This window comes from Cygnus olor, chromosome 1 (assembly GCF_009769625.2).
Source record: "Cygnus olor isolate bCygOlo1 chromosome 1, bCygOlo1.pri.v2, whole genome shotgun sequence".
NCBI lineage: Eukaryota > Metazoa > Chordata > Aves > Anseriformes > Anatidae > Cygnus > Cygnus olor.
The window spans coordinates 91,636,095-91,663,552 of record NC_049169.1 but is presented as its reverse complement, the minus strand read 5'-3'; the positions used below and the strand labels follow the sequence as shown (position 1 = coordinate 91,663,552).

The window sequence follows — 27,458 nt, the reverse complement described above, 5'->3', positions numbered from 1 at the left end:
GCTGCAGCCCGTGGAGGAGACCACGGTGGAGCAGGTGGACCTGCACCGAGGGAGGCTGCGGCCTGTGCAAGACCCCTGCTGGAGCAGATTCCGGGCCGGACCTGTAGCCCGTGGAGAGGAGCCCACGCAGGAGCAGGTGACCTGGCAGGAGCTGCTGCCCGTGGGGGACCCAGGTTGGAGCAGTTCGCTCATGAGGGATGGACCCCGTGGTACGGAGCCATATCTGGAGCAGTTCTTGAAGAGCTGCTGCCTGTGGGCAGCCCACGCCGGATCAGTTCACCAAGGACTGCATCCCGTGGGAGGGACCCCACAGCACAGGGGACAAGAGTGACCGAGAAGGAGCGGCAGAGAAGAAGCGCTATAGACTGACCATAACCCCCATTCCCCCGTTCCCCTGCGCCGCTCGGGGGGAGGAGGTGGAAGAGGGTGCATGGGGAGGAAGGTGCTTTTGGTTTCTTTCCTTTGTTTCTCGCTTCTCTAGCTTGTTAGTAATAGGCAATAAATCTTACTATCTTCCTATGCTGAGTCTGTTTTGCCCGTCACGATAATTACTGTGCGATCTCCTCGTCCTTATCTCAACTCTTGAGCCCTTTTCATCTTATTTTCTCCCTGATCCTCTTTGAGGAGGGGGAGTGAGAGCGCGGTTGTGGTGGAGCTCGGCCGCCCACCCGAGTAAAACCACCACATCCATTTATAAAAGCACTGGAAAGAAGTTGACATCACATGTGTAACTACCAGCAGAATGCATCTGAGCTTTAGTAGATAACCTTTTTGGGTAGCTTGATAAAATACTATTTTAGATCTCCATTTTACAGTGACCTTATACTTGCATGTGTTCCTAGTGATCTCACCACCCGCAGCACAGTGGAGCTCAGTGACTCTATAGACTATTTCAACCAACAGAGCAGACTAGATGTTGTTTGTGAACATCTGTATATTACGACAAGAATCTACACTGAGAATCTGAGGTGCAGACTGGACTTTAAGCAAGAACAGTTTATTTTAATCTTGTGAGAAATTAATAATAGGTTAATGATATTTTGGAGTTGTTCTATATTGAAATTAATGTTATCTCTAACTTGGAAACAGTTTCATGAAAGTCATGTTGCAAAGTAGCACCATGAGAAAGTTACATTTAAGTAGGGTACAAAAACTTCACCTAGCATTAGTATCCTTGGCTTCAGTTTTTGTTCGTCCAGTTTGGGTAAAGAAAATTGTGTAGTAGTAATGCTACCATAATAAGTGTGTGTTATTTTACAGGACAATATCTACAGCACCTTGATATCTTTCAAAATATGAACTTATACCTGAAATAAAATTATTGGACAAAGGCAGACTGAGAAAATTTGGAAGTTTGCAAAAGAATTCTCAATTTTTTTTTGAGGACTGATTGATTTCCCTGTTTGTTTTTTCCCATTATAATCACGTGGATACATCAAAACACGTAACAGTGAAAAAAGATTCTGACACTGAATACTTTTCTGTTACATGAGCCAACTGAGTAAAAAATGCACTTCTTCTACCTATAAACTTAGATTCTCTTATAATTATAAATCTTATCAGTAAACTATTAAAACCTGAAAACTTGCTGGCTACATATTATATAAAAAAGCAATTACATAGCTTTTAAATCATTGTCCAGAGTTAGACACACAAGTAACTGTCAGTAGTAATTGCTCAATAAGCTTAAGTGCATTTGTGACTCTTACTGGGAAACAATCAATGTGACAGCTGCCCAATTTTATTTTCTCCTGGAATTTATCTGATACGTCTTTGGCTAACTTTGGTTAATGGAATTACCTGGAAACAAGAATAAAAAGGATGGTCCTTAATCTCCAAAGGAATGCCAAATACCATATATATTTTTTTTCTCTTTTAAAGATCTTTAATAATTACTCATCTGAAGCATCAGAAGAACAAGGAACCATGATTTAATACCTGTGGTAACTATAAGAATTTGTACTTACAATCCTTCCCGGCTACCATCAATCAAAGCTTGAAACAGAGGCTTATTGTGAGGTATGGTCTGCAATATGTTCCCATCGCCAGTCACATATCCAATGGCCCACTGCCCCAGGCGAGTGCAACTCAGTCTGAAAATATAGCTTGATAAAAAAGGATGAATAAAAAGTCAGTTCTAATCAGAGTTTGGCAAAATAAGCATATAACTTTAAATAGACCAGCATCTTTTACACTGTCAGTTCCTCATAAGCAGAAATAGGCTAACAGTAGCTCCCTACACCCAACTTTTCATTTGCTTGCTTTTTAGTTCTCAAAGTGAGAGATTCACTTTCACTGTGAATAGTCCTACTACATACATTTAGGCACGCCCATAAACCTTTTCAAGGATACTGTATTATATTAACTCTCCATAGCTACAACATACACCCTTTGTGCACACAGAGGCCAATAATCTGAACGAATGGAAGGTTTGTTGAGGAACTAGAAAACACCTTTAAAAGAAACAGAAATGTGAATGAAACTGTTCTACTACCAGTGTTAATTTTGTAAGTAGCTGAGCTGGTCAACAGGATGGAAGAAATACCACTTTTATTTCAGAAAATACTAGATAATACCAACCCAATTAGACTTACATTTAAATACTTCTGTGTTTTACAGGTGGTATCTGGGAGTATACATAATGCAGATAGAGAGCACAGTAGGAAGAAAAGGAAGATCATCAACAAGAATGTCGGATATAATTATTTCTTCTAGTAAAGTATTTCTTCCAGTAAATTATTTCTTCTAGTAAAGTATGTTCCAGTATTTCTTTAGTAAAAAAGCCTAGTCGCTTTAATGTCACACACCATGTCAAATGCAAAAATCTCATTCAGAAAAGCATCCCACACTGAAATGCCACAAACTGACTTTTATATTACACAGCAGTTTTCCTTAATGTCAATATTTTATTTCCTTCCAAACAATTTTAAATGAGAAATCTTAGCCTCCATGAAGTTTGGCATGGCTCTTGTAAACTTCAACAGCGACAGCATTACATTGAAGAAGTAACTAGTTTCTATTTGAACAGAATTTGTAATTTCCAGGATATTTTAGACTGATTGAAGAAGCAGTTTCAGCTAATGCCTCCACTTTATCTCCTCTTCACTACAAATTCAGCGTTTCACCTAAGCAACTCAGAAAGTCATCTTCTGATATCTAAACAGAAATGTATCTTAAAACTAACTCTCTATTTACAAAGAACATTAAGACAACTTTCGATAATTTCTCTTTTACTTCCTTGAATAATTTCACTTTTACTTCTTTGGATAATCACAGAATCAGAATTAATACTAGAGAAAATACTAATATAGTGACCACTTGAAAAACCAACCTAGCAATCTAAATTCCATAACATCGCTTATGAGTGCCAAGCTAAAATCATTATTGGACTGGAACCAGGAGATTCTTACACACGCACTTGGAACAGATAGGTGACTTAACATACGGTTTATTTGCTAAAAAAAATAATCAGAAGAAACCAATACAGAATGTATATATAGTATATATATCTCAAGGTATTGCTACACTTCTCTAACAAGTTTCAAAGTAACAAACTCTAATTATGTATACATGTGGTCCTGAAACAAATTTAGAGACCTAGACATTAGGAAACAAAGCTTGAGAACTGAAAGGTAAACCTAGACTACAATTAATTTTGCTTTACTAGTGAGTAACAGTTCTACACATCTTGAAAAGTAAGTTATATTTTCAAACCTGATTTCCAAAAATGCATTGCTTGTCACACATAGTTCAGAAGAAGTGAAAAGCAATGAAAACTCTTTTTTTCCCCTGTTTTCTTGTACTTGTTTATATTTACATGTGCTAATAAATATTGCTTTACTTCGTAGAATTGTAGAGGCATTATGATGTAAAAAATACATCATGGTTACTAAACTCCCAAGTCTTAAAATCTATAAATTAACCATTTTCTGAAACTGGCCATTCTGTCCGTTAGTATTAAACTATTAAAAAAAAAAAAAAAAAAAGAGAGAAGATATAAATACAATCCCAAATAAAAAAAAAAATGTAAGAAAACAACCTACTACTACTCTGATTCACCATCTAATCAAAAAGTTAAAAAAGTATTCCTTCAATATCACAATGTAAGAATCACACATTATAGAAATATTGATCTAGAATAACTATGTAGCTCTAGAGACAGCAAGATTATTTGGAAAGCAGTAATCAGCCAATCCTCTCACCTCCCAGGCTTAGTGCTGTATTTCTGCAACCTCGCTTTCACTTCATCATATGTCAGGAATGCCATGTATCCAGGATGTGTCACAGCTAAGAAGTTCCAGTTCCTTAAGATTGAACCCCATGGCTAAAAAGAGAAGATAAACAATTAGATACAGCCAGTTAGCTACATATTTCTAATAAAACTCAAGCCAATTCATTAAAAAGACACAAAATGTTTTGGTTCTGCTGAAAAGTTTACACTTTTGGTTAAGGTCTAATAGTACAGAAGACTGTTCTACATATTCAGCTTTGTTGCAAGGATTCCTTCAAAAAAAAAATAAATTCAAAAATCACAGAATCAGCGAGAGTGAAAAAGACCTTCAAGATCTAGTCCAACCATCAACCTGACCTACTAAGTCCCATCACTAAACCATGTCCCTTGGTGCCATGTTCCCATGACCCTTATATACTTCCAAGAATGGAGGTATGAATAATACCTCCACTACTTCCCAGGGCAGCCCATTTGAATGCTTCACCACCTTCTCCATAAAGAAATTCTTCCTGACATCCAATATAAACAACCTCTACAGCAGAACTCAAGGCCGTTTCCTCACATCCTATCACTTGTTGTCTCAGAAAACAGACCAACACCTTCCTCACTGCAGCCTCCTTTCAGGTAACTGTAAGAGAGCAATGAGGTCTCCCCTCAGCCTCCTTTTCTCCAGACTAGACAAGTTCAGTTCCCTCAGCTTCTCCTCATTTATCTTCATTTCTATTCCCTTCACCAGCTTCTTCACTCTTCTCTGACTGTATTCCAGCAACTCACTATCCTTCTTGTAGTGAGGGGCCCAAAACTGAACACAGCACTCAAGGTGCAGTCTCACCAGTGCCAAGTACAGAGGGACAATCGCTTCCCTAGTCATCTGGCCACATGTTTCTGATACAGGCCAGGATGGCATTGGCTTTCTTGGCCACCTGGGGCACACTGCCAGCTGTCAGCCAGCACCCCCAGATCCTTTACTGCCAGGCAACTTTCCAGCCACTCTTCTGTAGGCCCGTATCACTGCATGGGGTTGTTGTGACCCAACTGCAGCACCTGGCCCTTGGCCTTGTGTTGAATGTCATGGGATTGGACTTGGCCCATCAATCCAGTCTATCCCTGTACAGGGCCCTCCTACCCTCAAGCAGATCGACAACCCTGCCTAACTTGGTGTTATCGGTGACCTTATGATGGTGCACTCGCTCCCCTCCATCAAGACTGTTGATAAAAACGTTAAACAAAACTGGCCCCAGTACTGAGCCCTGAGGAATACCACTGGTGAACATCAAGGATAAATATTTGGATAAAGATCGTGAAGACCCTGAATTTACATGATCTCCTGTTTATAGCCACATAAAATATTAAGCACAATGTTTAGTGAGAACCTGCATAGTACGGCTCTGGGGTGGTTTAATCAAAACCCAACTAAGCCTATTCTTGAGTGGTTCTGAGGCACTCTCATAGGTAATGATAAGTACCACTAAGACATGAAGCCTAATAAAAACACTTATTGGAGCTGTCATTCCTTTTCTTATTCTCTACTTATTGCTTTCTTCAGTTACCATAAAGATATTAGAGTGCAAAAACAAATAAACATCAACAGCAACTCTATTGACCTGAATAACAAATGCTTCAGAAAACTTGGTGAAACATGCCTGATATGCTATTACTTAAAAGAACATAAAATATTTTTTTACCGTAAAAAAAGAATGATTTTTAAGGAGTGGATTAATACAAACATATTAAGTGTTCATAGCCATCACTGGAAAAACAAGAAACTGCCTCTCAATGGTTTAGAGTACTTTTGGTTTTAATGTATTTCTCAAAATATCAGGGCAAGAGAAGGTAAGCAACAGCAGAGAAAAAACTTGTGTTCTTGTGTGCCCTGCAAATTCCTTTTAAAGGGACTTCTAAAGACTAGTAATGCAGAGATGAAATACTTTTTTACGTGATGCACTTGAGCAAAATTTTGTAACAGTAATATCATATCAAAATATCAAATAACAAAATCATATTGTAATTATGATACATTCCCTAGGCAAACCCTAACCATTATTTAAGAACATATGAAGGCTTTTATTTCAGAATGAACACTTCTTCAAACCAGATACATGGAATGGAACAGTAAGGTTTCAGCACAAAGGCCATAAGAAACTGCAAATATGAAAATTTGTACAAAACAAAGGAGAAAAAATTGCTTTCGTAGATGCAACACCACATCTTACCAGGCACTCTCTACATGTTCACTGAAGATGGATGTGAGGAGGCTTAATCACATGAAAAATGTTTGTTACCCTAACTAAAGAAAAAAGGGAGCTGACTCTTCCCCTTTTGCCAAACCAGCGCTGATACTTCCTCACAAAAACACAACAATCTTCCAATTTTGTGGAATTAAGTCAAAAATGATGATCAAACATTCAGTACTCTGAAGATTTTTTGGACTGTGGTAATATGTGCAATATGGTGTACACTATATGGTTCATAGTGTACGGTAACAGTATATTATTTCTATATAATTATTTCTGTATAATAAACATTAAAAAAATACATGCAAATTCCTTGGTTGATTACAACCATCAAGCTTTTAAGCAGATAGTATCTTCCTCTAATGCTTGGACTTTCTACAGAGCATCCCGTTACTGCTATATGAAGATGACGTGACAGTAGGACTGAAAATCAAAGGGCAAGAACTTGAACATATTGCAAAACTGGAAATTTTAAAATGGAAAAGACTGGTACATTTGTTCTCCTAGACAAATAGTTGCATAAAAGGACAACTTCATTGAACATGTTAACAGTGATGGAATGAAATTCCTTTTCTTCAAAGCATCCACGTATACTGCCATGCTAATTTATCTCTGCTCAGAGAAACAGCACTTAAGAGTTGTGCATGCATACAAGGAAGAGGCAGGGGGAGCAACTTCACTTTTACAGGATCTCCACAGAAAGTAGACTTGCTTTCTTCTGTGAATAAGCATAATTGTAAATGTAGCTTTTCTGTAACAACCCACAGTTGGCAAAACAGTATTTTGATTACTTCAACAATTGGGATTTTCTCTCTGTGGGTGTATGCACACACAGTTACGGAAGCAGTTTAAAACTCAAGAAGTAAAATGTAACCTCTGGGAGAGATTCTGAGACCAAGTTCAGTGCAAGTTCACTTGAATACTTACACAACTATTGCACAAGTTGGTAATCAGTTTGGCAAAAATTCTCTCTCTGCTTCTTTGTTAAATTTGAAGTTAATCCTAACCAGTTTTCTTTACTTACATCAGTACTGCTGATCCCCTTTTCCTAGCACCAGGCATGGTAACAAATGAAAAGAGCAATGGCCTGACAAAGAAGCTAAGCAATGCAAATTCATTGTCCTACAAATCGAAGAAAAAAAAAAAATCTCATTTGAGACTTCTGTCCTGAAGTTTAATGCAGTCTACAGGACTTCACAAAGGGCCAGAAAAAAAACGTTACTTCTCAGATCACTCACTTGTTTAATCTTATACTTGATGCAGAGATTAAAACAAAAAAAAACAACAACAAAAAAGCAAACAAAACAGCTTTCTTATCTGTGAGCAGAACAAGAGAGGGAATCAAATCCTATAGAAAAGAACCTTGAATAAACACATTTCATAGTAATATAACGTTGAAGCCAATAGGCCTCTGACATTTTGCAGTGAAATCTTGAGATCAAGATTTGGGCTTCACTAATCTGAAAATCAGATCAGATTGCCATATAATGAATAAAAGGGAGAAACTTTGACAGAACAGAAATGGACCCAAGGCAGCAAAGTTCAAGCAGGAATGTTTGATCATATCTACACACAAAGAGCAAAGCTTAGGGGGATTTTGCTGAACAGCAACATCAGAGAACCTCCCAAGTTTTATTCAAAGCACTATAACCTGCGTGACTTTGTTTTTAAGTGACCAAAATATGTAGTTAAATTAGAGAGATTACTTACACCTTAACATTTGCAACTTTGATACAGTTCTGACTCAGAACAGAGATGAGATGATCAAAACCAAAACTCTAAACTAAAACCGTTAATCACCTTCTACCAGATCTTAATATCAACTTTGTAATAGCCCCCTTTCCCAGAAGAACAAACCCAATAAAGCTAAACAGATTATCACAGAACACCATGGAAGATGGTACAAACATATGGCCAAGGCTTTGGTGTAATATTGGTAATTTGAACATATCTCCAACAAGGTAAAGAACAATATGCCAGTTTAGCATTGTAGGGGTTAAAAAAAAGACAAACATAAACAACCAATTAAATATTTGGACACTTCACAGATTACTATAAACAAAGTAAGAATCCAAAGTGACAAATTCAGAACCAATGCATTTCATACGGATGCAAACCAGCACAGCCTTCTACATTGATTCAAATACTCAAAGAATGTCTTCCTTAAAGTATGTTCTCTAGAAAGGGCACAAGGTTAACAGAGGCATGTAACATTTATCTGAAATAAGCTTGCATGTATGTTATCTACTGACAATAATACAATCAATGCTATTCCCACAGATAGTCCCTGATTATACATAACAGTAGAACATTATTAATGGCAAAAATTTGTCCATTTCAAAAAAGAAAAAGAATTAGGCCTACACTTCGCCAAAAAAAAAAAAAGTCTTATGCAACTTTCTTGTAGAAACAATTTTGTAGAAACAATTCATCTAAGCATATGTAGCTACAAAAGTACAAAGAAAAAAATAATATTTCGATAAGTACCTGAAGGTCTACATTTCTAGGAATGCATTTAAGAATAGTGCAACATATGTAAACAGCAAACACAAATATATTATGATCATATGTATGTGCAGGAATGAAGAAGGTGCTGCTGGATGTCTTTTTTCAGATGTCATTTTTTTGGACATGGATACTGATGCCCCAAAAATCCAAATTCCTGACCCCTAGGTACTAGTGACTAAGGTCACTTAGGTTCTCGAAGTCAAACAAATATCTAAAATTTTCAAGTCTTACCTGAAATAATCTAGTGAAGATATCAAACTCAAAAATTGAAATGTAGTCATTGCAGGTCAAGTCAATAGTAGATTTAAGAGCCATTGCTTCCAAACCAGAGCTTATCTGATGAACTTCATGAAGGCACTGCCTGAACACTTTCCACGGCACTATAGTTCTGTGAGGGGAGAAGTAATAAATTTAATAAAACCCCATATTTAATATTTTATTTAGACAGCAGAGATTGACTTTTGAAGTAGTGGTGCATTCATTCGGTTTCTCAACAGACAGAGAGAATCAAGTTATCTGAAAGGAGCCTAAGGAAATGAAAGAATGGTTTATCTTCCCTTAAACACAGTAGAACAAAGTGACACTTTATTTTGCAATGATAAATATTCAAGCTTCCTTAGGACAACAATAGAAAGAACATTGTGGAAAATGAAATATTCTACCAAGCAGGTACAGCAACCAACCTTGCACCGCCTCAAAAGTTAATGTAAAGGACCACCTCTGTACTTGGTAAGGAACTCCCTTCTTCACAGCCTCACTTCTCAGAATGATAAACATCAATTCAGTATCTACTGCAATAACTTAGGCTCACAAACACTGGCCAAGCAACCTTCTGATAACAACCATCCAGATACCACCACCATTAGGCCAAGGTTTGTAATAGCCCATGATAGTTACATAAATATTAGAAGACATCTTCTCAGATCTTCACCTTCACCTGCACAATGGGGAGTATATTCAGAGAGTAGAGAATGTGGGAAAGTGTGGGAAATCCGGATAGAGAGTAAAATTATCTTCCTTAATACAAAGCCACAACCTGTCAAACTCCGTTTCCATTTGCATAGATAATGCAGTTTAGTTATTTTGCCAACCAGGTGCTTACATTTGGAATCTGACATGAGGCTGATCACTTGAAAGTACTCTATTTTATCACTCTCAAATCTATGAGAAACTTTTCACTAATAGCAATTCTTTTTCTCATGTCATTGGGATTAAACCCAAATTTTGGAAAAACCACAACACCTTCTCTTGTAAAGGTTCTGCCTCGCACTAAGGGCAAATGATATGGTATTTAAACATATTTCAACTAACCAATATATAACCATTAATCAATATATAACTATTTTCAGGACTTAAGTTCTCACACATTGCTAGTAATATTTTTAATGACTGCTAAATGTCAAAAGACAAGAGACACAAGCCTCACATAATCATCAACATTTTCTTGCAATTTTTATTAGTTTACATTGCCTTATTTTTATATGGGTCAAAATACTTTATTGCAGATTTTCTAACTATGTCCTTGTGTGGAAATGCATATTACTGGGTACTACAATATTGTGCAGAAAAAGACCAACTGTGTTAAGTTGGTCCTGTATAATAAATATTTTGGAATTAAACTATGTTAAAACAAATAGCAGTTTGAAGTACAACACCAAAGACATGCTCCTGTATTTCTACTGCATGAAGCATTCATTATATTTGTAAGTGCAAAGAAATCTAAATGTTATTTGGAGGCTTACATTAAGAAAGTCATAAAGGATAAACTGTGAAGTTTAATAGATCTCAGCAGATACTTTCATCTGTGTACGAAAAACAGGAAACCACAAAGAGCTGAAGAGAGATACCACATCAGATGCCATTTAAGAAAGAATGCACATCAAATTTTGATTATGGTAAAGAGAATGAAATGTTGCACTAAGCTCAGAGAACAAAATTGGAAAACTTAAGTGCTTCTGTGGTGTTAAAGTTGTCTTCGTTCAAGTGCCTATTGTTTATTTAGTTCCTGTAACTGTGGCTCTGAAATATCTTCTGAATCTCTCTGTAAACCACCTGAACAGCACTAGGATCACACTGAAATGGGGTCAGAGTTAATTAACCCCCAAATAAAAAATATCCGATAATGTAACGGGAAAGACTTTAGCCATTAGAATTTAACCTTAAGAACTGCTTTTTCATGCCTCGCCTGAGACAAATTCATGAAAACATGTTAATTAGATTTGATCAATAAGAAGAATCTTTCACCATCTCTTCATTAACACCCTGTATCTTCCCCTAGACCCTACCAACAATGGAGAAAACACACAAAAGTCTTCATGAGCATATTTTTTTTAGAGCTCTGCTTTGGCTAAGATAGAAAACAGATGTTGGCAATGAGTGATTAGCTAATGAAATAACATTTAAAGTTATTTTGTGGGATTTCTCTAAGAGTGTCCAGAAAATGAGGTGCCCCCTATTTAAAATTGAATACGGTCAGCCGAACTGTTTTCTGCTGAACTTTGTAGGTCTTTTATCTTCTGCTTTGTTAAATAATGGTGAGAACTAGTCAAAACACGTTAATTCCTATTTCTCAGCAGCTACTTTTATACAGCTCTCATCCCTAAATACTTTGAGAGAGCACCAGCCAGGGATCATTTCTCCCCCAGTGTCTCTTCAGTTTATATATACAAACTGCTGTGCTCTTTTCTGATCTCACAGACAGCACACGCACGCTCCTATGAGGGTGTCACTGAATCTTCACAAGGTCCAGGATTCTGCAACATCCTCTTATACCTCTGAAGAACTGAAACCAGGTGACCTTTTAGGCACACTGAAAAACACCCTCTGACAGAGAACTAGGAGAGGGTTCACTCAGAATGCTTTCCACAGTGATGAAGGAGTGAAAGAGTCTTTTGTAGATGTTGCATTTTTGTTTGAATGAACATTTCACTGCTGCTATTTTCTTGTGTTTTAGGGAATGTACAACCTTTGAAAGGCACCTTTTCATTATTTAAATCTAGAGTTATTTTAATTGTTTAGGGAGGGAGTGGAGGGTGGCAGGGGCAACAGGAGAGGGAAGAAAATGGGACCAATCAAATCAAAGTTCGAGATTGGAACCGTCCAAGTTAGGAGCACGCTTAGAAAGCTGTTTAAATATATAGAGATTTTTTACAAAGAAAATGCCCTTACAAAAATAAAAAAAACCCACGTGATGAGATACTGCCTGCAGCATTCAACTCCTGAATCACAGAAAGTATCTGCTACAAATATTTTCAATTATTTTTGTCTTTGTAATATTTTTTGTGCCATGCTGTAACAATACCCTGCACTAGAGGCTGGCAGGTATTCTGCAAAATGCCCGATGCTATTAGGCTGACCTGCGGACACTTGTCTAGGAAGAGATAAGTTAGTCAGCTCTGCTACAGCTTTTCAGAAAGATCTGATACGACAGCCCTGTAACATTAGTTCTCTACAGAATTAGGTTGAGTAAGTGCACTCAGTATTTCGTGTATTTAGTTGTAATTACATAAGCTACCACTTGCAGTAGAACGCACACAACTACAGCTGAGTGATTGCACTTGACTCAGTGTTTGATGTCTAAACTTAATGCATCAATTTAAAGAAAAAATATACAAAATAAAAGAAATGATCCTGATTTTTTTTTTCTGAAAAGACTTGTGCACACACCTAATCTTTCTTAAATCAACTAAGCTATCTGTATTCTGGCATTCACCTTGGGGTTGCCTTCTTATTTAAGCATCTTGTCAAAAAAAAAAGAAAAAAGCTATTTCCTCTCCAAGCCTCTCAAAACACTAAAATACTAACTCTCCACATTTTTCTGCAATAGTAAAATTAGTAAACATATTTAAAGAATAACAATTAATTCACAAGTGCTCTGATCAAAGTACAAACCTTTTAAAAGCACTTTCATATAGGATGGCATCTATTTACTATTATTGACACGTCAAAGAGCAGTGTCAGTCAAAATTCTCAAAATACAGCATCTTAAACACCAACCACACAACCTCCATATGCCTAAAGGAGAAGGAGTAGAGTCTAGCATGTAATTTTTGAGCAATAGACAGAGGAATTTAGGTCCTTCTTTCCCTCCTGTCCTGACTATGTGTAGATGGGAATTTTTTTAAACTCCTTGAAAGTAATTGCATCATTAAAAAGCAAAAGACATTAAAATAAACCTGGAGAGGAAGTAAGTATTTTCTGAGAGCATTCAGAGTAAAGTTTTTCAGTAGAACTACAGAAATGCAACTATTCTGGAAAGTCAAGTGACACTGCGTCCATTTGAACTACAACAGACCACAGGTATGTCTAGGAAGGTAAACACGTACCTGTGTAACTTACAGTGAACATTTCTGTCTCCAAGAGACTGTCTCAAATGTTGCCAGAAAACATAACGTGAAAAGGGCATTACTGTATTCACAGCAAACTCAAAAATATTCAAGTAAATACTGACCCAGATAGAAACAACATTCTTAGCACATCTGCAGTGAGCAATGTGGATTTTAGTTTATCATCACTGAACAGAGCATTTTCTTATGTTGCTTCAGTTTTAAGTGAGAGGCCACATATTTTCATTGCTTCTGAGCTGCAGAGCAAACAACTGACACACTTGAGAAGTTCAGTCCTAAGGGAAAAAAGGAATTCCGCCATATCATGCCAGTACATTAGTTAGATAGTGACATCACGCGGAACAAATATAGACAGTTCTAGCGTGAGAGAGGAGAAGGTAAAAGGGAGAAAATGAGCCTTAGGAAATAGGGAATATACACCGCTTAAAATATCCACTTCCAAAAACACGTAACTGGACATTGCTTGTGAGACAGCAGGTTAGTACTTCCTTAAGGGACACAGGAAGTCTGCATTTCCTGAAGAGTCCCTAAAGGGATGTATGTATCTATGTATTTCTAGTTCTGATCTCCAACCACAATCCAAAGCTCTTGCAAACTTATTCAGCTTTAAAATATTGCCTCTCCTGCCTATCCACCAAGAATCTGTTCTCCTGTCTCATAATCTTGTGTGTCAACTGTTATAACTTTCATCCTCTATCCTTTGTATATGCAATTTTACCTTATTCTCAGCCATCTGGAATAGCTGTGAAAACTGCTGTCCTTTTCTGCTTAGTTAATCATATCTTGCATCTTTCCACTGACTAGCTCTTCTCTGTAATATTATCTATCTTGTTCAAACCTGCTGATATATTTGTACGAAAAAGATTTAGGGAGATTTGTGTCTCTCTAGCCCTTAGGGAATGATACCTTCTGCCTCTGGCTCAGTTTTTTAAACAAGGGTACCAACAAGCATATTTCCCATGCTGCTGATTAACCAAGGAAAGAACTGTCCTCTAAAAGCTCCATTCCCTGTTTATTTTCTTCTCTTTATAGTTTTTTCTGTTGCCAAAACACCTATCTTTTTGGTGATAAAGGCTAGGGCACTCAGATCAATGCCTCTTCCTCTTTCCTTTGTCTGTATCTTTTGCTTTCTCCTTACATTTTAGCTCACACTCAGATTAGAAGCTCTCTAGGTCAAGACCACCTCCTTCAGTCCATATTTTTAGTGTTCAGGCAACTGGGTGGCTCTTGGGCACTATCAGCAGCATAAACAGGAAACCAAGTAATAAATTAAGGGGATCAACAGGGTGTTAAAACCAAGCTTATCTGAGGTCTCATTTTCTGACAGACAAATGTTTTCAAGTCTTGCATTGTGATCCACGCCTGTTTTACTGCTTCTCTGAACCCAAGCCACAGAGGCTATGTCAGTTCTACCCTGAGCCAAACAGCACTGACCACAACAGAACCACAACCACTCAAAATTCTAGAGTATCAATCTGAAATACCCTGTTTAACTGCTACTGAGAGATCAATAGCCACATTTTCCCCTAAATTCCAATGCAAACAAAATAAATGTTTGAGGCCCAAGCTGGAAAGAAAAAAAAAAAAGTACTGGAGCTTTAAAATATTAATGTGTTTGACCCTAGCAGTGAAACAATTTCCATTCCCTTGGAAACTAAGAGGTGGGGGGGGCATCAGTGTATCTGACAACAATAACAAAAATGTTTTCAATTTTTTAAGGTTTCACAATGAAGTGTAAAACTTTAGAAGATAAAATAAGCGGTAGAATTTTGGAAAAATGAAAATCTAAGAACATTGACATTTTGATGCTGATTCATTCTGCAACATGAAGACAGCCACAAATCACAAATTTCAATAGTTACAAAGCCCTGCATGACTTCACCATAGCTTACAAAGTCAGGGGCTGGAAAGATCTGTTAGGTCATCTCACCCACTCTCCTTCTCAGTTCAGGATTGCTCCCAGTGGTATTTTGCACGTTTTTACTCAGAACAGAAAATAAGTAAAAGCTGTAAGGTGCTATTAAAATGAGTGAGGAACTGGGGAAAATTAACATCAAGCACTATACAGTGATAAAACGCAGATAATGAAGAAGCGATCGGATTATGTTTTATATGCATATTTACAACCCACTGGGGATTACTAAAATATCTGTAAACGAATGTAACTGCTGATTACATGCCTTCCAATTTCACAGTTCCATTTACCATTGCTGTTTAGCTATATATTTAACTATCGTTTGCCTCAGCACAACTATAATGGTAAACCCCAGATAGAGATTCATTCCACTAAAACCACTTGCTCCAGTAACTGCATTCCAGTAACCAGTACAAAATTAGCTCACACCTTCTCAGTCTGACCACTTTCCTGCGTTTGACACTACCAAGCCCCTTCTCGGTATGGAACTTAACCTAAGATCTTGACCTTGGCTTCGGTGTAAAATTTATCCCTGAATTCTTTTTCAGACAGTCCTTGTATTTTCTTTAAGAGCCTGTCTTCTTCCTCATAGCCGGTGAGCTACGTAGGCTCTTGGCCACTCTGGTCCTTCAGCCTTTGGAAAGTTCTTGCTCATTGCTGGCTTTTGTTTTCACAAAGCTAATCCAAAATTCTCTCTATTCCTTTGTATCCCTGACAGATTTTCTCAGTCAGCTTCCTTGACAAAATCCATACACCAGAACTCTCCTGAGCCTTCTGTTTGGAACCCGTTGATCTCACCCCCTAATTTGGATACATACTTTGCCCTTGCAGAGAAACCAATTCTTCCATTTTTTCCTTCATCATACTGCTCAAGTCCATTTTCTACCTCCATTCCACATTATCAAAATCTCATAATCTCCCATCTTGGTTTATCAGTCAGACCCCTCCCTGAAACAGCTAAAACCCTTATTAGTACTTTCAGACCCTTTCTAAACATCTTATCACTTCTGAGGTTTATCCTTCTCCTCTGAAGCATAGAATCATTAAGGTTGGAAAAGACCGCCAAGATCATCTGGTCCATCCATCCACCTACCACTAACAAACCACTTCCCAAAGTACCACGTCCAACCTTTCCCTAAACAACCCCAGGGACGGTGACTCCACCACTTCCCTGGACAACTCATTCCAATGCCTGACTTCTCTTTCTGAGAAGAAATGTCTCCTCATTGCCAACCTGAACCTCCCCTGCCACAACTTGAGGCCATTCACTCTAGTCCTATCATGAATTACCTGTGAGAAGAGGCTGACCCCCAGCTCCCCACACCTTACTTTCAGGTAGCTGCAGAGAGCAATGAGGTCTCCCCTGAGCCTCCTCTTCTCCAGACTAAACAACCCTAGTTCCCTCAGCCACTCCTCACAGGACTTCTGTTCCAGGCCCTTCACCAGCTTCGTAGCCCTTCTCTGGGCATGTTCCAGGGCCTCAATGTCCTTCTTGTAGTGAGGGGCCCAAAACTGAACAGTACTTGAGGTGCAGCCTCACCAGACCTGATTACAGGGGGACGATCACCTCCCTGGTCCTGCTGGCTAGCTATGCAACACTGGAAAACCTCACCCTGACTATTTAACATTTTATTTCTTTTGCACTGTCAGCCTATGTACAGGCTGTTGATTTCCACTATCAAGTTATCTGCATCTATCTCGAGTACCATAGCATTCTCTAGCTACTGGCATCTAGAAGTTTTGTAAAACTGAATCAGAAATGCAAAAGTTGAGGAGAGATTTGAAAGCCAAGAATTTGTGAAGTCATCTCAGCATACTGTTCTGACGGAGCCATTCAATTTCTTTGCTGAGATCTACTTGTTTTTTCTACAGAAAAGTCAAAGAGCAGCTACATATGTGATCACCAGAGACTTTCAATATGCCTAGCTATTTATTCTGCTAATGAGTTCAAAGTCATGTGAATATATACCTGACTTGTTTTAAACACTAACACAATGACTGCATTCTATGATATTTATTAATAACAAGCTGAATAAACTTGAGTTACAGCAGCAAAATTTTGCAGCAAGTGTCCAGACAGACGAATGTAACGAAGCTAAAAAAACTAGAAGTTCCTCATTCATTGGGGAAGAGTGGTGAAAGAAATCAGATACAGAAAAAAAACTCTTTAACTACAAATTGGGCTCTCCGAGACTGTATCTTTTGGATTTTATTCCTCAGCAAATTAAAACAAGTTGCTTTTTCTTTTACTACAGTTCATCCATCAGAAGCCAAGATCCGGTGAAACTTCTTATTCATGCTCTATTCTTGAGCAGAATTCCTTACTGACCTCAAAATAACGGCTGCTGTTTTGCAAACAGGTGAGAAGCCCAGGCTTGCCCTGTAAAATAGAGATGCATCCAGGGAACATGTAATAGAGTTCCTCCCAGCACGTCGGCATTTGCAGTATATAACTCACCAGACCTGGAGGTTTAACAAGACCCTAGGGGCCTACCCTTAGGTGGTCAGGTTAGAAACAGATTTTATCATTTGTTTGCAACACCCTAAATCTTGATGTAGGCTTTACTTTTAGGGAAGTGATACTAGCCTATTTGCAAACTAATTTGTCATAACAGGCCCATTGTAAAAGATGTTGCTCAAAGGCATACCTGCCATATATTTCTAAATGGATTAGAAGACAATTAATGTTTTAAAAGCTTCAGGCATTTTGTGTAATGAAGAGATTAAATGTAATGCCAGAAAAAACTTTTCTCATCTGTTTATTTGTCATACATGCTGTTACATGCTTTACAGTTACTTAAGCACAATTAACTAAACCTGAGATAATGCCAAGGCTGCCAAGCATATATCAACTCCTCACTGCTTAGAAGACAGGTAAATAAAACAACTTCAATTTATTAGAAACCGTTGTTATTTACCTAGTCTGAAAGAGCAGCACTTGACATGGCAGAACTCGAAAAACTTCTAGGCTATACTAGATGACCAGGTTATGTATATAATTAACTGTACATCCTAAAATTGCCTTGATTCCTGGGCATTTTTGGTGCATGGATGCTTTAACACACACACAGACACACACTATAAAAGTACACACACAAAAGGTGTGGGGTAAGGGAGATGGGAACAGTAAGAGGATTAGTACTGAGAATTCACCTTTAAAGTTGCCTTTCATGAAGAAATTTAGATAAGCAGGAAAAACTGAAGTGTAAAAATAGGCACAGCAAGAGCTCTTGGGGCCCTGAAAAGGATGAGAAAGAAACACTCCAGGAACTGAGTCAGAAAAGAAAAGAGTCAAGCGTGAACAGACAGGCAAAGGTAGAGCTCAGTTGTTAGACTGACAAAGTTGTAAAATCCTTCTTTACCAACCTTGTTCTGATAATTTATTTATATGTTACAGTATCCTACTGTCTGACACCTCAGGTACCTGTCTATTGTACCAGTTTCCAAAGGAAACTAGCAGAACCATAAACTTGAAGAGAAGCACTTGAATCTCACATAGAAAGTACAAGATAGCAGAGAAACACAAAGAGGAACATAACAGTGAATAGGGAAGATGATGAAGCTGGTTAAGATCAGACAACCGATAGCCAAAAAGAAACAGCAGCTTGCTGTTCAGATAAGATGTGTAAATCCACATGATAGAAATTGAACTTGTGATCAAGACAGCAGGGAAAAGTCATTCAAGGACAGAGCCTGACAGGAAAAGAGGACCATGAGGAGATGTAGATTCTGAGAGCTGCAAAGAAAAGAGAAGAAAGAGAGGAAGAGAAAACCGAGACATTGAACATAGATGACCATGGTCAAATCATTTTTTGAACTACTTTTTTTCACTTATTGATAGATACTTTATTTGATCTTCTAAAGATCAAAATACATAGAAATTCTGAAGATAATCTGAAAATTGACATGGGCAAGACAAAACATGGTTGGATTCCTTCCCTTTAACAAAAATAAGATTGATATATTGACTTGATCATATTGAAATATTATCTACGTGGGCAAGAAATTTGTTAGAAAACTGAAGTTACCAGACTATGCTATTAAACCTAAAAGCTGGAAGCTAGCAGTAGGTGTGTTTAGACTAGCAAAAAAAAAAAAAAAAAAAAAAAAAAAAAAAAAAAAAAAAAGGAAATGAAACTGTTGTAAATTCACACTGAAACATTACTTCACAAAAGTGCCAACCTACTATGCTGGTATTCTATATAAAGAATGAAAGGCTAAATTTAAAGAGCTGCTTTTGCTCAGAAAGCATAACAGATGGTTATGGATCTGCAATTGGAGAAATTATGTGATTTGCTACGGCATACATCATGCAAGATATCAGACTTGACAACCATAGTGATGTCTCTATTATACTGTAAAATATACAAATCCCTTGCCCCTCCCCTCTTTTGTCACAGTTACACTAATAAACACTCTGTAAGAAAGTGATCAAGCTATACATCTTCTATTCACCTATACCTTAACATAAATTGTTCCCTAGAAACAAACAAAACAAGACAAACTTACAACTGTCTTATTTTATATTTTCAACATTAGATTTACTATAAGGATTTAGTCAGATATCTACAAGTCACGTTTAACATTCATTTTACGACCCATTCTTGAATACTAAGTTTCTCCAAAAACTGTTTTTGATGAAACCTTCCACCATATCTCCACTATTTTACCTCTTTCTGTAACAGAATTTGGACAGAAGAAAACATTAATCACCTGTGACTATACGTAGTAGAGATGTAGAAAGTGTTTCAATAATAAGGGAGAAAAACATCATTTACTTTAGTGAATATTCTATTTAGAAAGTAAAAGATGAGATAAGGAAACATACACTGTACATACACCCAATATCAAACTCCTAATTCGGACTTCAGATTTATCAACTGTAGCATATATATAATATGAAATAACATGATTGGCCATGTACCTCATGAAACAATGTACTTACTCTCTTCACCTTAGAATGAAACCAATAAACTTTATGCAACCTAGTCCAATTTATGATCAATAGTAAGTGCCACTGACAGAACTGCCTGTGTATTTTTAGTCATCTTTTGAGTGAATTACAGCATTGCAACAAAGTTGCTAACAACAAATTCAGCAATTTCAGGTAATTTAAAGACTTGGACAAGAAAAGACCTTTAAAAGAGGTCCACCCACATATTTAGAAACATTATTTGAATTTTTGAAAATATCATTCCTTTTAATGCTAACGACTAGAAACAATTAAAAATTTTGCAAAATGTTAGTACTTACTTGTCTCCAAAGAATTTTCTCCAGAAATCTGCAGCATCTGCTTTGGTGATACGAAAATTATCACCCTGGAATTGGCCATTTGGAAAAATAGCCTTGATTTCTGCCAGCATGTGGCTGAAGATGAGGGACAGCTTTGTTAGATTTCTCCTGTAGATATAATAGGGAAAAAAAAAAAAGATCAAATCCTTGAACTTGAATAGGTCTTCCAGAATCTCATATATTCTGCATATTTGTGTAATAATCACTGCCTGACACAAGAAAAACATTGTACTTCCAACTGAAAAGACATCATACAAATACAAATTAGTAGTTTGAGTTTGCATGCACTTCTGAGTACATATTTATCACAGGCCTCCATGAATACAAAAAAAAGAAAAAGAAAAACCCTTAAAATTTATTTTTATATGTGAGATCAAACCTATTTCAGTCCAGGTTTCTAAGCACATCAGAGGACTGGGTTTACTCTCCTTTCCTATGGCAATTTTACTCTTTTTACTCTTTCCAGCTTCTCCTTACTGGAGCCACTTCCTATTCTCCTTTTACATGTCTTTTCTTTAGTTAAAGCTTGCTTTCAATTTCCACTGGCGTTAGAAACAAAATCAAACTTTTTTTTTTTTTTTTTTTTTGCTATCAGTTCACTTCCATAAGCTTTTCCCACTTTATATCAGTTCATCAGTTTTTTGCATAGAAAACCCATTTAGTATAGTAAAAAGAACATTGTATCTTTAAATGCAGATTAATCTTTTCTATGGAAAAACCTGTGGGAGATGGTGGAAAGAGGAGATGGAAGAAGGAAGGGTGAAGCAATCTTTATTAAAGTTTCCTTCTAGAGATTTCTTAGACCTTCCTGGCAGCAGCAAAGGGGCATTTTCCAACCTGATATATACAACAGACACCACCATCCAGGAGACCAGTTTCAGATTAAGAATTTGTATTCTTATGATCTCAGGTATTACTTCACAGTGCTTTAAAAGGTTTAATAGTAAAATAATGTTTATCAATCACATAATGTATAACTGCTTATATACAATATTTTAAATAAATTCAAAATTATTCATAAGTCCCCAGCCATATTAAAAGATTAAAATTCAACTGATGGATTGTTACACACACACATACCAAACATCTTCCAGAATATGTGGAACAGAGTTTTCATGCTCAAAATCATTGAAATAGTATAACGGATATCCTGGAATCTTCCTAAAAGAACTCATCTTAATACTGAAGTAGTAATTATTTCAGCTAAATTTGTGTACAACTTACAATAGAGATTCCTGTGGAAGCTGTGTTGCAAATTTTAATAGAGGTTTTGCTACCAGAAAAGCAATGATGAAAGCAGTTATTTGAAAATATAAGCAATTAAAAAAAAAAAAAAAGCTTGATGAATACACTCTCCCTCCTCACAAGATTCAGAATGATTGTAGGACTAATTCTTTCAGTCCTTTAATTCCTCCAGTAAAATCAGATGTCTGTAATTACGATGCCCAACTGTTCCTTATTTTCTGGATTTGTTCCTTGCTATCCCCCTTCCTGTTTCCTTTGTACTTTAATTACCCACACATGTTCCTTATTATTTTGCTCCTCAGAAGTCAAGCCTGATGCACAGAAAAAGCAACAGCTATTTTAATGTGGCTTCATCAGCCTGCCCTAGACCCAAGATCAGGCAAAACCCTTTCTGTACTCAGGACAGATGAGCACATGATTTGGCACAAGTTTTCACAGAGCTCTCCCATGGCTGGTACACAATATATATGTCTACGTTGTCTACATTTCCAGTTTACTGTGCTGCAGGGGTTCTTTCTAGGTACAAATCTGCATAGTTAGCTATTACAAAACTTGCTGGATTTGTGAGGCTTCAGCCTTTTAGCAAGCTAAAGGATGAAGTCACATACAAGTTTCACCTGGGGCACCTTCCCCACACTGCCACCAGAAGGCACTTCCTTGCCTGGAGGAGGGTGTGTGCCTACTAAACGTACCTGCACAGTACGTGACCAAACCAACAACTGGCAGGAACTCGCCAGCAAATGCACTGCACAGACATGCTGGGGTTGTATCTGAATAGCAAACTCTGTTTGCACAACGCCAGTCACGCAGAACATCAACAAACTTCTGTTTCGTTATTCAAGTTGGTTAAAAAAAATAAATGTCAAGAGAAAATTATCTTTGGTTTGTGTTTGTATCAACAAGATAAAATGTTTTAATATCAAACTAAGATATCTTTCTTTCATCTGACTGCAAAGCTGAAACTTGACAAAAACGAGAACCTTATCTGTGCTTGGACATAGACCACAGCACGTATAAATAGCAAATTCTTGATCATTTGTATATATGGTGGCAGTTTCTTCCTTAATTTTGATTTTTGATGTACCTGATGATTATCTCATGTTCCTCTAATATCAAATAATTATAAATTGCTGCCTTAACTTTTCACTTAACTGTTTTTCTTCACAATTGTAAAGCACATGCTGCACCATTTTTGCTTATTTATGTTTACATTGCACCAGCTTTCAATAACTTACTGAGACAGGCAAAGCTCGGTGATTTTCAAAAATTATACAAGGTGCAGAGATGAGGCCATCAGGAAGGGCCACTGAGTCTCCTTACCTGTGCATTTCTCTCTTCTGACAGTGCTTATCCGTTCTGGCACAGGCACTCCTGCTGCCCTGCGGAGGGCTCTCCCAGGGCATCTCAGGAAGCACATACACCTCTAACCACTTGCCTGCTTCTGAAGTTCCATCCTCTAAGTGACTCCTTTTTCTCTCCCCATGTAAAGACGGATCAGTATCAAAAAATTTCCAGCTTATTTCCCATGCATAAGACAAGGTATTCAAGTTCTATGTATATGGAAAACAACAACTAAACTCATCAGTTTTGGCATCTCAGTGAGCAATCCTAACGGAAGCCAAAGAAATGGTCAATGTGAGCCACCTATTTTGGATCCCTGACACCACAAGACTAAAGAAACCAATCCTGATCAGCTCAGTTGGCATCTCTGACCCTAACACAGGATTTTCTTCTCACAGTCACAGTGTGGACTGTTGCAGTAGCAGAGGGATGATGCGAACACAACCTCATATTGGCAGTCATGTGGCACAGAAGAGCTCTGATGGCAGATTCATGCTCTGGAGTGACCCTTTTGACTCATTAGATTCTAGCAGGGGAGAAACACCTTAAGGGATCTTATTGGAGCAACACCTTGGGAAAAATATATATATAGATATATATCCATTTTATAGAGAAACAATAGGCTTAATGCCTGAGTAGCCAGCCCTCAGGTTTGCAATTATAATATACTGGCAGGCTGGAGCAGGTTAGAGGGTGATTTCTTCCTCAGCTGTGTTGTGCCTGGTATAGAGTACAAACATCTCCTTGATTTCTGTAGAGAGAATGGATTTCATGCCGAGGAGAAAAATCTTATCTTTCAGAAATCACAATCAAATAACACTGCCCCTTTATAGCAAATTGAACTGGGATGGTTGTTCTTCACAATATAATGGTTACTTTGGTAAGATTTAAGAATATTTTAACACTAAATAATAGTATATCAACTGAATTTTATGTAACAGATAATGTAGCTCTCTCCCATATTATCTGCAACTTTTTTAACAACCATTATTTGATGTTTTTCCTATTATTCAGGCTTAGCCTTTGCTAACTTACTTTTCCTAACTCAAGCTGATGATACAGTTCAACCCCCTGGTAGAACTTCATTTCTGAAGTACCAATTCTTCAGTCATACTCGGTTATTTGTTGCCAGACAAATGCTTGTACATCACAGAGCTACGGTAAGAACATAAGTTGCATATTTTGAACAGTCTATTTAAAGCCAGCTGAAAACTTTGAAACCACCCCAGATAAGATATAAAAACAAAAGATCAAATTTGCAGTTGGTATAGACTGGCAAAGATCTACTGACTCAGTAAAGATCTTTTGGTTAGTCAGAAGAAAGATCCATTTTCCTAATTTCATAATTACCTGCCTTTTGGAGTAATAAAACAACAGCAAGTTTTCTGAAATAGAGACAGTGAAGCCTAAAAACAAGAATCATGAGTTTGTTCACTTTTCCAGTGAACTAATATCTCCTGGGGATCAATTTTCTCTTCAAGTTCAGGGAGGGAGGGCAGGCTAGAGATGGCTGCAACAATCAAGATTTCACAACTGAAGGAATTTTCAAATACCCATAAATGCCATAAATTTGAAAATAAGACTCAATAATGGAAATATTACAGCAACCTGGCCATAACCAGAGCAGCAGCAGCAAGTAGTGGAAGGTCTAAAGCAGTCCTTACCCTCCTGGATCTATAAAACAGGAAAGTGAGGCATGACTGGCATGCAGTAACACAGATAAGTTTTGGCTGTGTCAACTTTCTAACCACTGCATGAAAGCTAATTTTACTTTTGGAAGGCAATACGGTCTAGCAAACAGAACTGGATAGGGAATTAGGGAGTGTCATTTCCTTTCTGCCACTAGCCTGATTGATGAGGTGGGATGAACACCTGTGTCCTGCTTTTTACTGCCTGCATATGAGGAGGAATGGAGTAAAATACTCTGAGAGTTCCTAACTTGGAGACCTTCAAATAAATATGGTTGACAGAATCAACATATACATAAATATGCACAGAAATGCATACACCTGAGCCCTGGATCCTTTGTAGTTACTGGATTTCACAGGCTATAACCAAAACAAATTAATTCTTAGCAATCTGTACTTATATCTCACACACAAAAAATTGAAAATGCATAAATATTGTATGTTCATATCACTTTTACTTTCATGCTTATATCTTACTACCTACCATGAAAGTGATTATTTGTATTTTGCAATTATATATATTTCTAGGGGGAAAAAAAACTGCACAAAAAAAAAGTCAGTCTGTACAACTTTGCAGTTACGTTATTCCAAAAATAAGATTACTGCTGGGTTCCCTATTTCACTGCATTTAACAACTGTTTAATCTTTCTGCTCCCACTCTTTGTTATGTAATAAACAATGCAACAACTTTCCAAGTTCATAATATATCTCAATGGCTGGCACAAAAAAAAAAAAAAAAAAAAGGCACTCTTCTTTAGAACTAGGATCAGATCTGCTTGGCAGTTAAGAGTATTTTCCGGATAGATCTGACACAAAAGTAGACTAGTCTATTACTAAATAAAAGATTATTCTTCTACAATTCTTACGCAGAATACATGGACAAAGACAGCTCTGTTAGCTGGCAAAACCACAAGTTGTAATTGTTTATGAATCAAGATAAAAGGAAGTTTGAAAAGCCTTCAAAAGGTGAACTGTTGATTTTAACTTTTAAAAATCCAACCCCCCCTCAAAATATTAAAGCTTCAAAATCCAAAGCATATGTACAGAGCTCATTTCACCTAATTAGTTGCATTTAAAACGGATTTCTGATCCATATGCTCAAGTTGCAGTAAAATACAGGGATCCTACAAAATACTTGCTGCTAATTAGAACTAAGGGAATATAGCCCTGTGATTCAGGCACATGAGAGGGAAGTCAAGACCAACATACCTAGCTCTTCCACTTTACTGCCTGAGAGATGAGTATTTATGTTTTGTGCTCCAGGCTTCCAAAATATTTCCTACTTGTATTTTGCCACCACAAGGAAAATCATGGCTGTCCAAAACTGTTCTCGACAGATTATATTTCTGCCACTAACTAAAGACAGGCAACACAGGCAGGAATGCACTAAGTTCAGGATAAATCACCTCAAAAAAAAAAAAGATGAAAAAACGTGAATTTCAGATCTACAAAAAGACACAGAGACATGGCTAAAAGGGATACATGCAACTAGCAGCTCAGCCTTGATAAACCAGTATAACCCATACTTATTTATCCCCCTTCCTCTCCCAGAACTTCCCCTTTCTCAGACAGTAAACACAGGAATTAAAAAACAAAAAAGCTACTGATTTAGAAAGTTACAGACATAGAACACAGTCATCTAGTCTTAACAAATGATCTCTCCTTAACACTTCAGAAGTAAAGGAAATTGAAGGTTCCTGTCAATAAGCCTGTGGAGAAAAAGCCTGTCTACCGTCATACTTGGCGATTAGTTCAACTCTGGATCTGTGCAATAATTATTTTTAAAAGCTATAAGGACAGAGTATTGTTCAGAGACCAAAGTATATGGGACTATTCTTGGGACAAAATATTCTTGGGACTAAAAATATACGTGAGCTGTATTTCCTTCTTCTGCCACTGACTCATAGAAGGAATGTAGACAAATGACTGAATTTTGCTATGATTTAGTTTCCTCACCTGCAAAGCCCAGGAAAAAGGAAAAAAAAAAGGGAAAAAACAAACAAAAAACGCTGTCTTCAATATGGGGAGATTGAGCCAATGGTTAAATTCATCATGTACTAAACATGAAAAACAAGCATAAACTTGTAAGAAATCAGCTGTATGCAACTACTACTTAAATCCTAAAGGAGCTGAGCTTGTCATGCGTAGAAAAACATTACCCTTCCTCATGTCTTTCTCATCAGCTGTTTTCTGACATATGCCAGAGTATTGTGCAAGTCTATTGCAGCTGTGCTGTTCAGGATGTATACCAAAAATTAAAAATGGCAAACTTTGGGTAAGATTTAGGGAAGGATGTTCCAGAAAACAAAGAAAGCTGATGATAATGTCACCTTTAACTTTCCTCCACCTTTTCATTTGCTTAAAAATCATTTCACACAAATATACCCACTTCAACCAGCATATTTGAAAGACCAGAGAAGGGTGTCAACATGAAAGATAATTCTTGAGAAATTCAATCCATCTTTCAAAACTGCTTATCAGCTTTTGTTGCTTCTGCAGTATGTATTTTCTTCCCCATTTATGCAAAAACAATGACCACAACATAATCTAGTAAAGAAAACTGAATACAAATACAAAGGAAGGAAGATGCACAATGTTTCCCCAAATCTAAGACTCTACAAGCCCACTCATTATTGTCTCTAATCTTTCATTTACGAA

General features: G+C 37.2%; 1 protein-coding gene across 8 annotated transcripts in view; it reads right to left on the bottom strand.

Annotated features, from left to right (window-relative positions):
• The window catches only part of CBLB (Cbl proto-oncogene B), a 135,082-nt gene that overhangs the window by 45,956 nt on the left and 61,668 nt on the right, over positions 1-27,458 (bottom strand). For all 8 annotated transcript variants that reach the window (XM_040569307.1, XM_040569324.1, XM_040569334.1 and 5 more), the window contains 4 exons: positions 20,488-20,634; positions 9,205-9,361; positions 4,203-4,324; positions 1,968-2,105 (listed from right to left, as the gene is read on the bottom strand). In XM_040569307.1, coding sequence (XP_040425241.1) covers positions 1,968-2,105; positions 4,203-4,324; positions 9,205-9,361; positions 20,488-20,634 — 564 coding nt within the window. The remainder of the gene's footprint in view (positions 1-1,967; positions 2,106-4,202; positions 4,325-9,204; positions 9,362-20,487; positions 20,635-27,458) is intronic.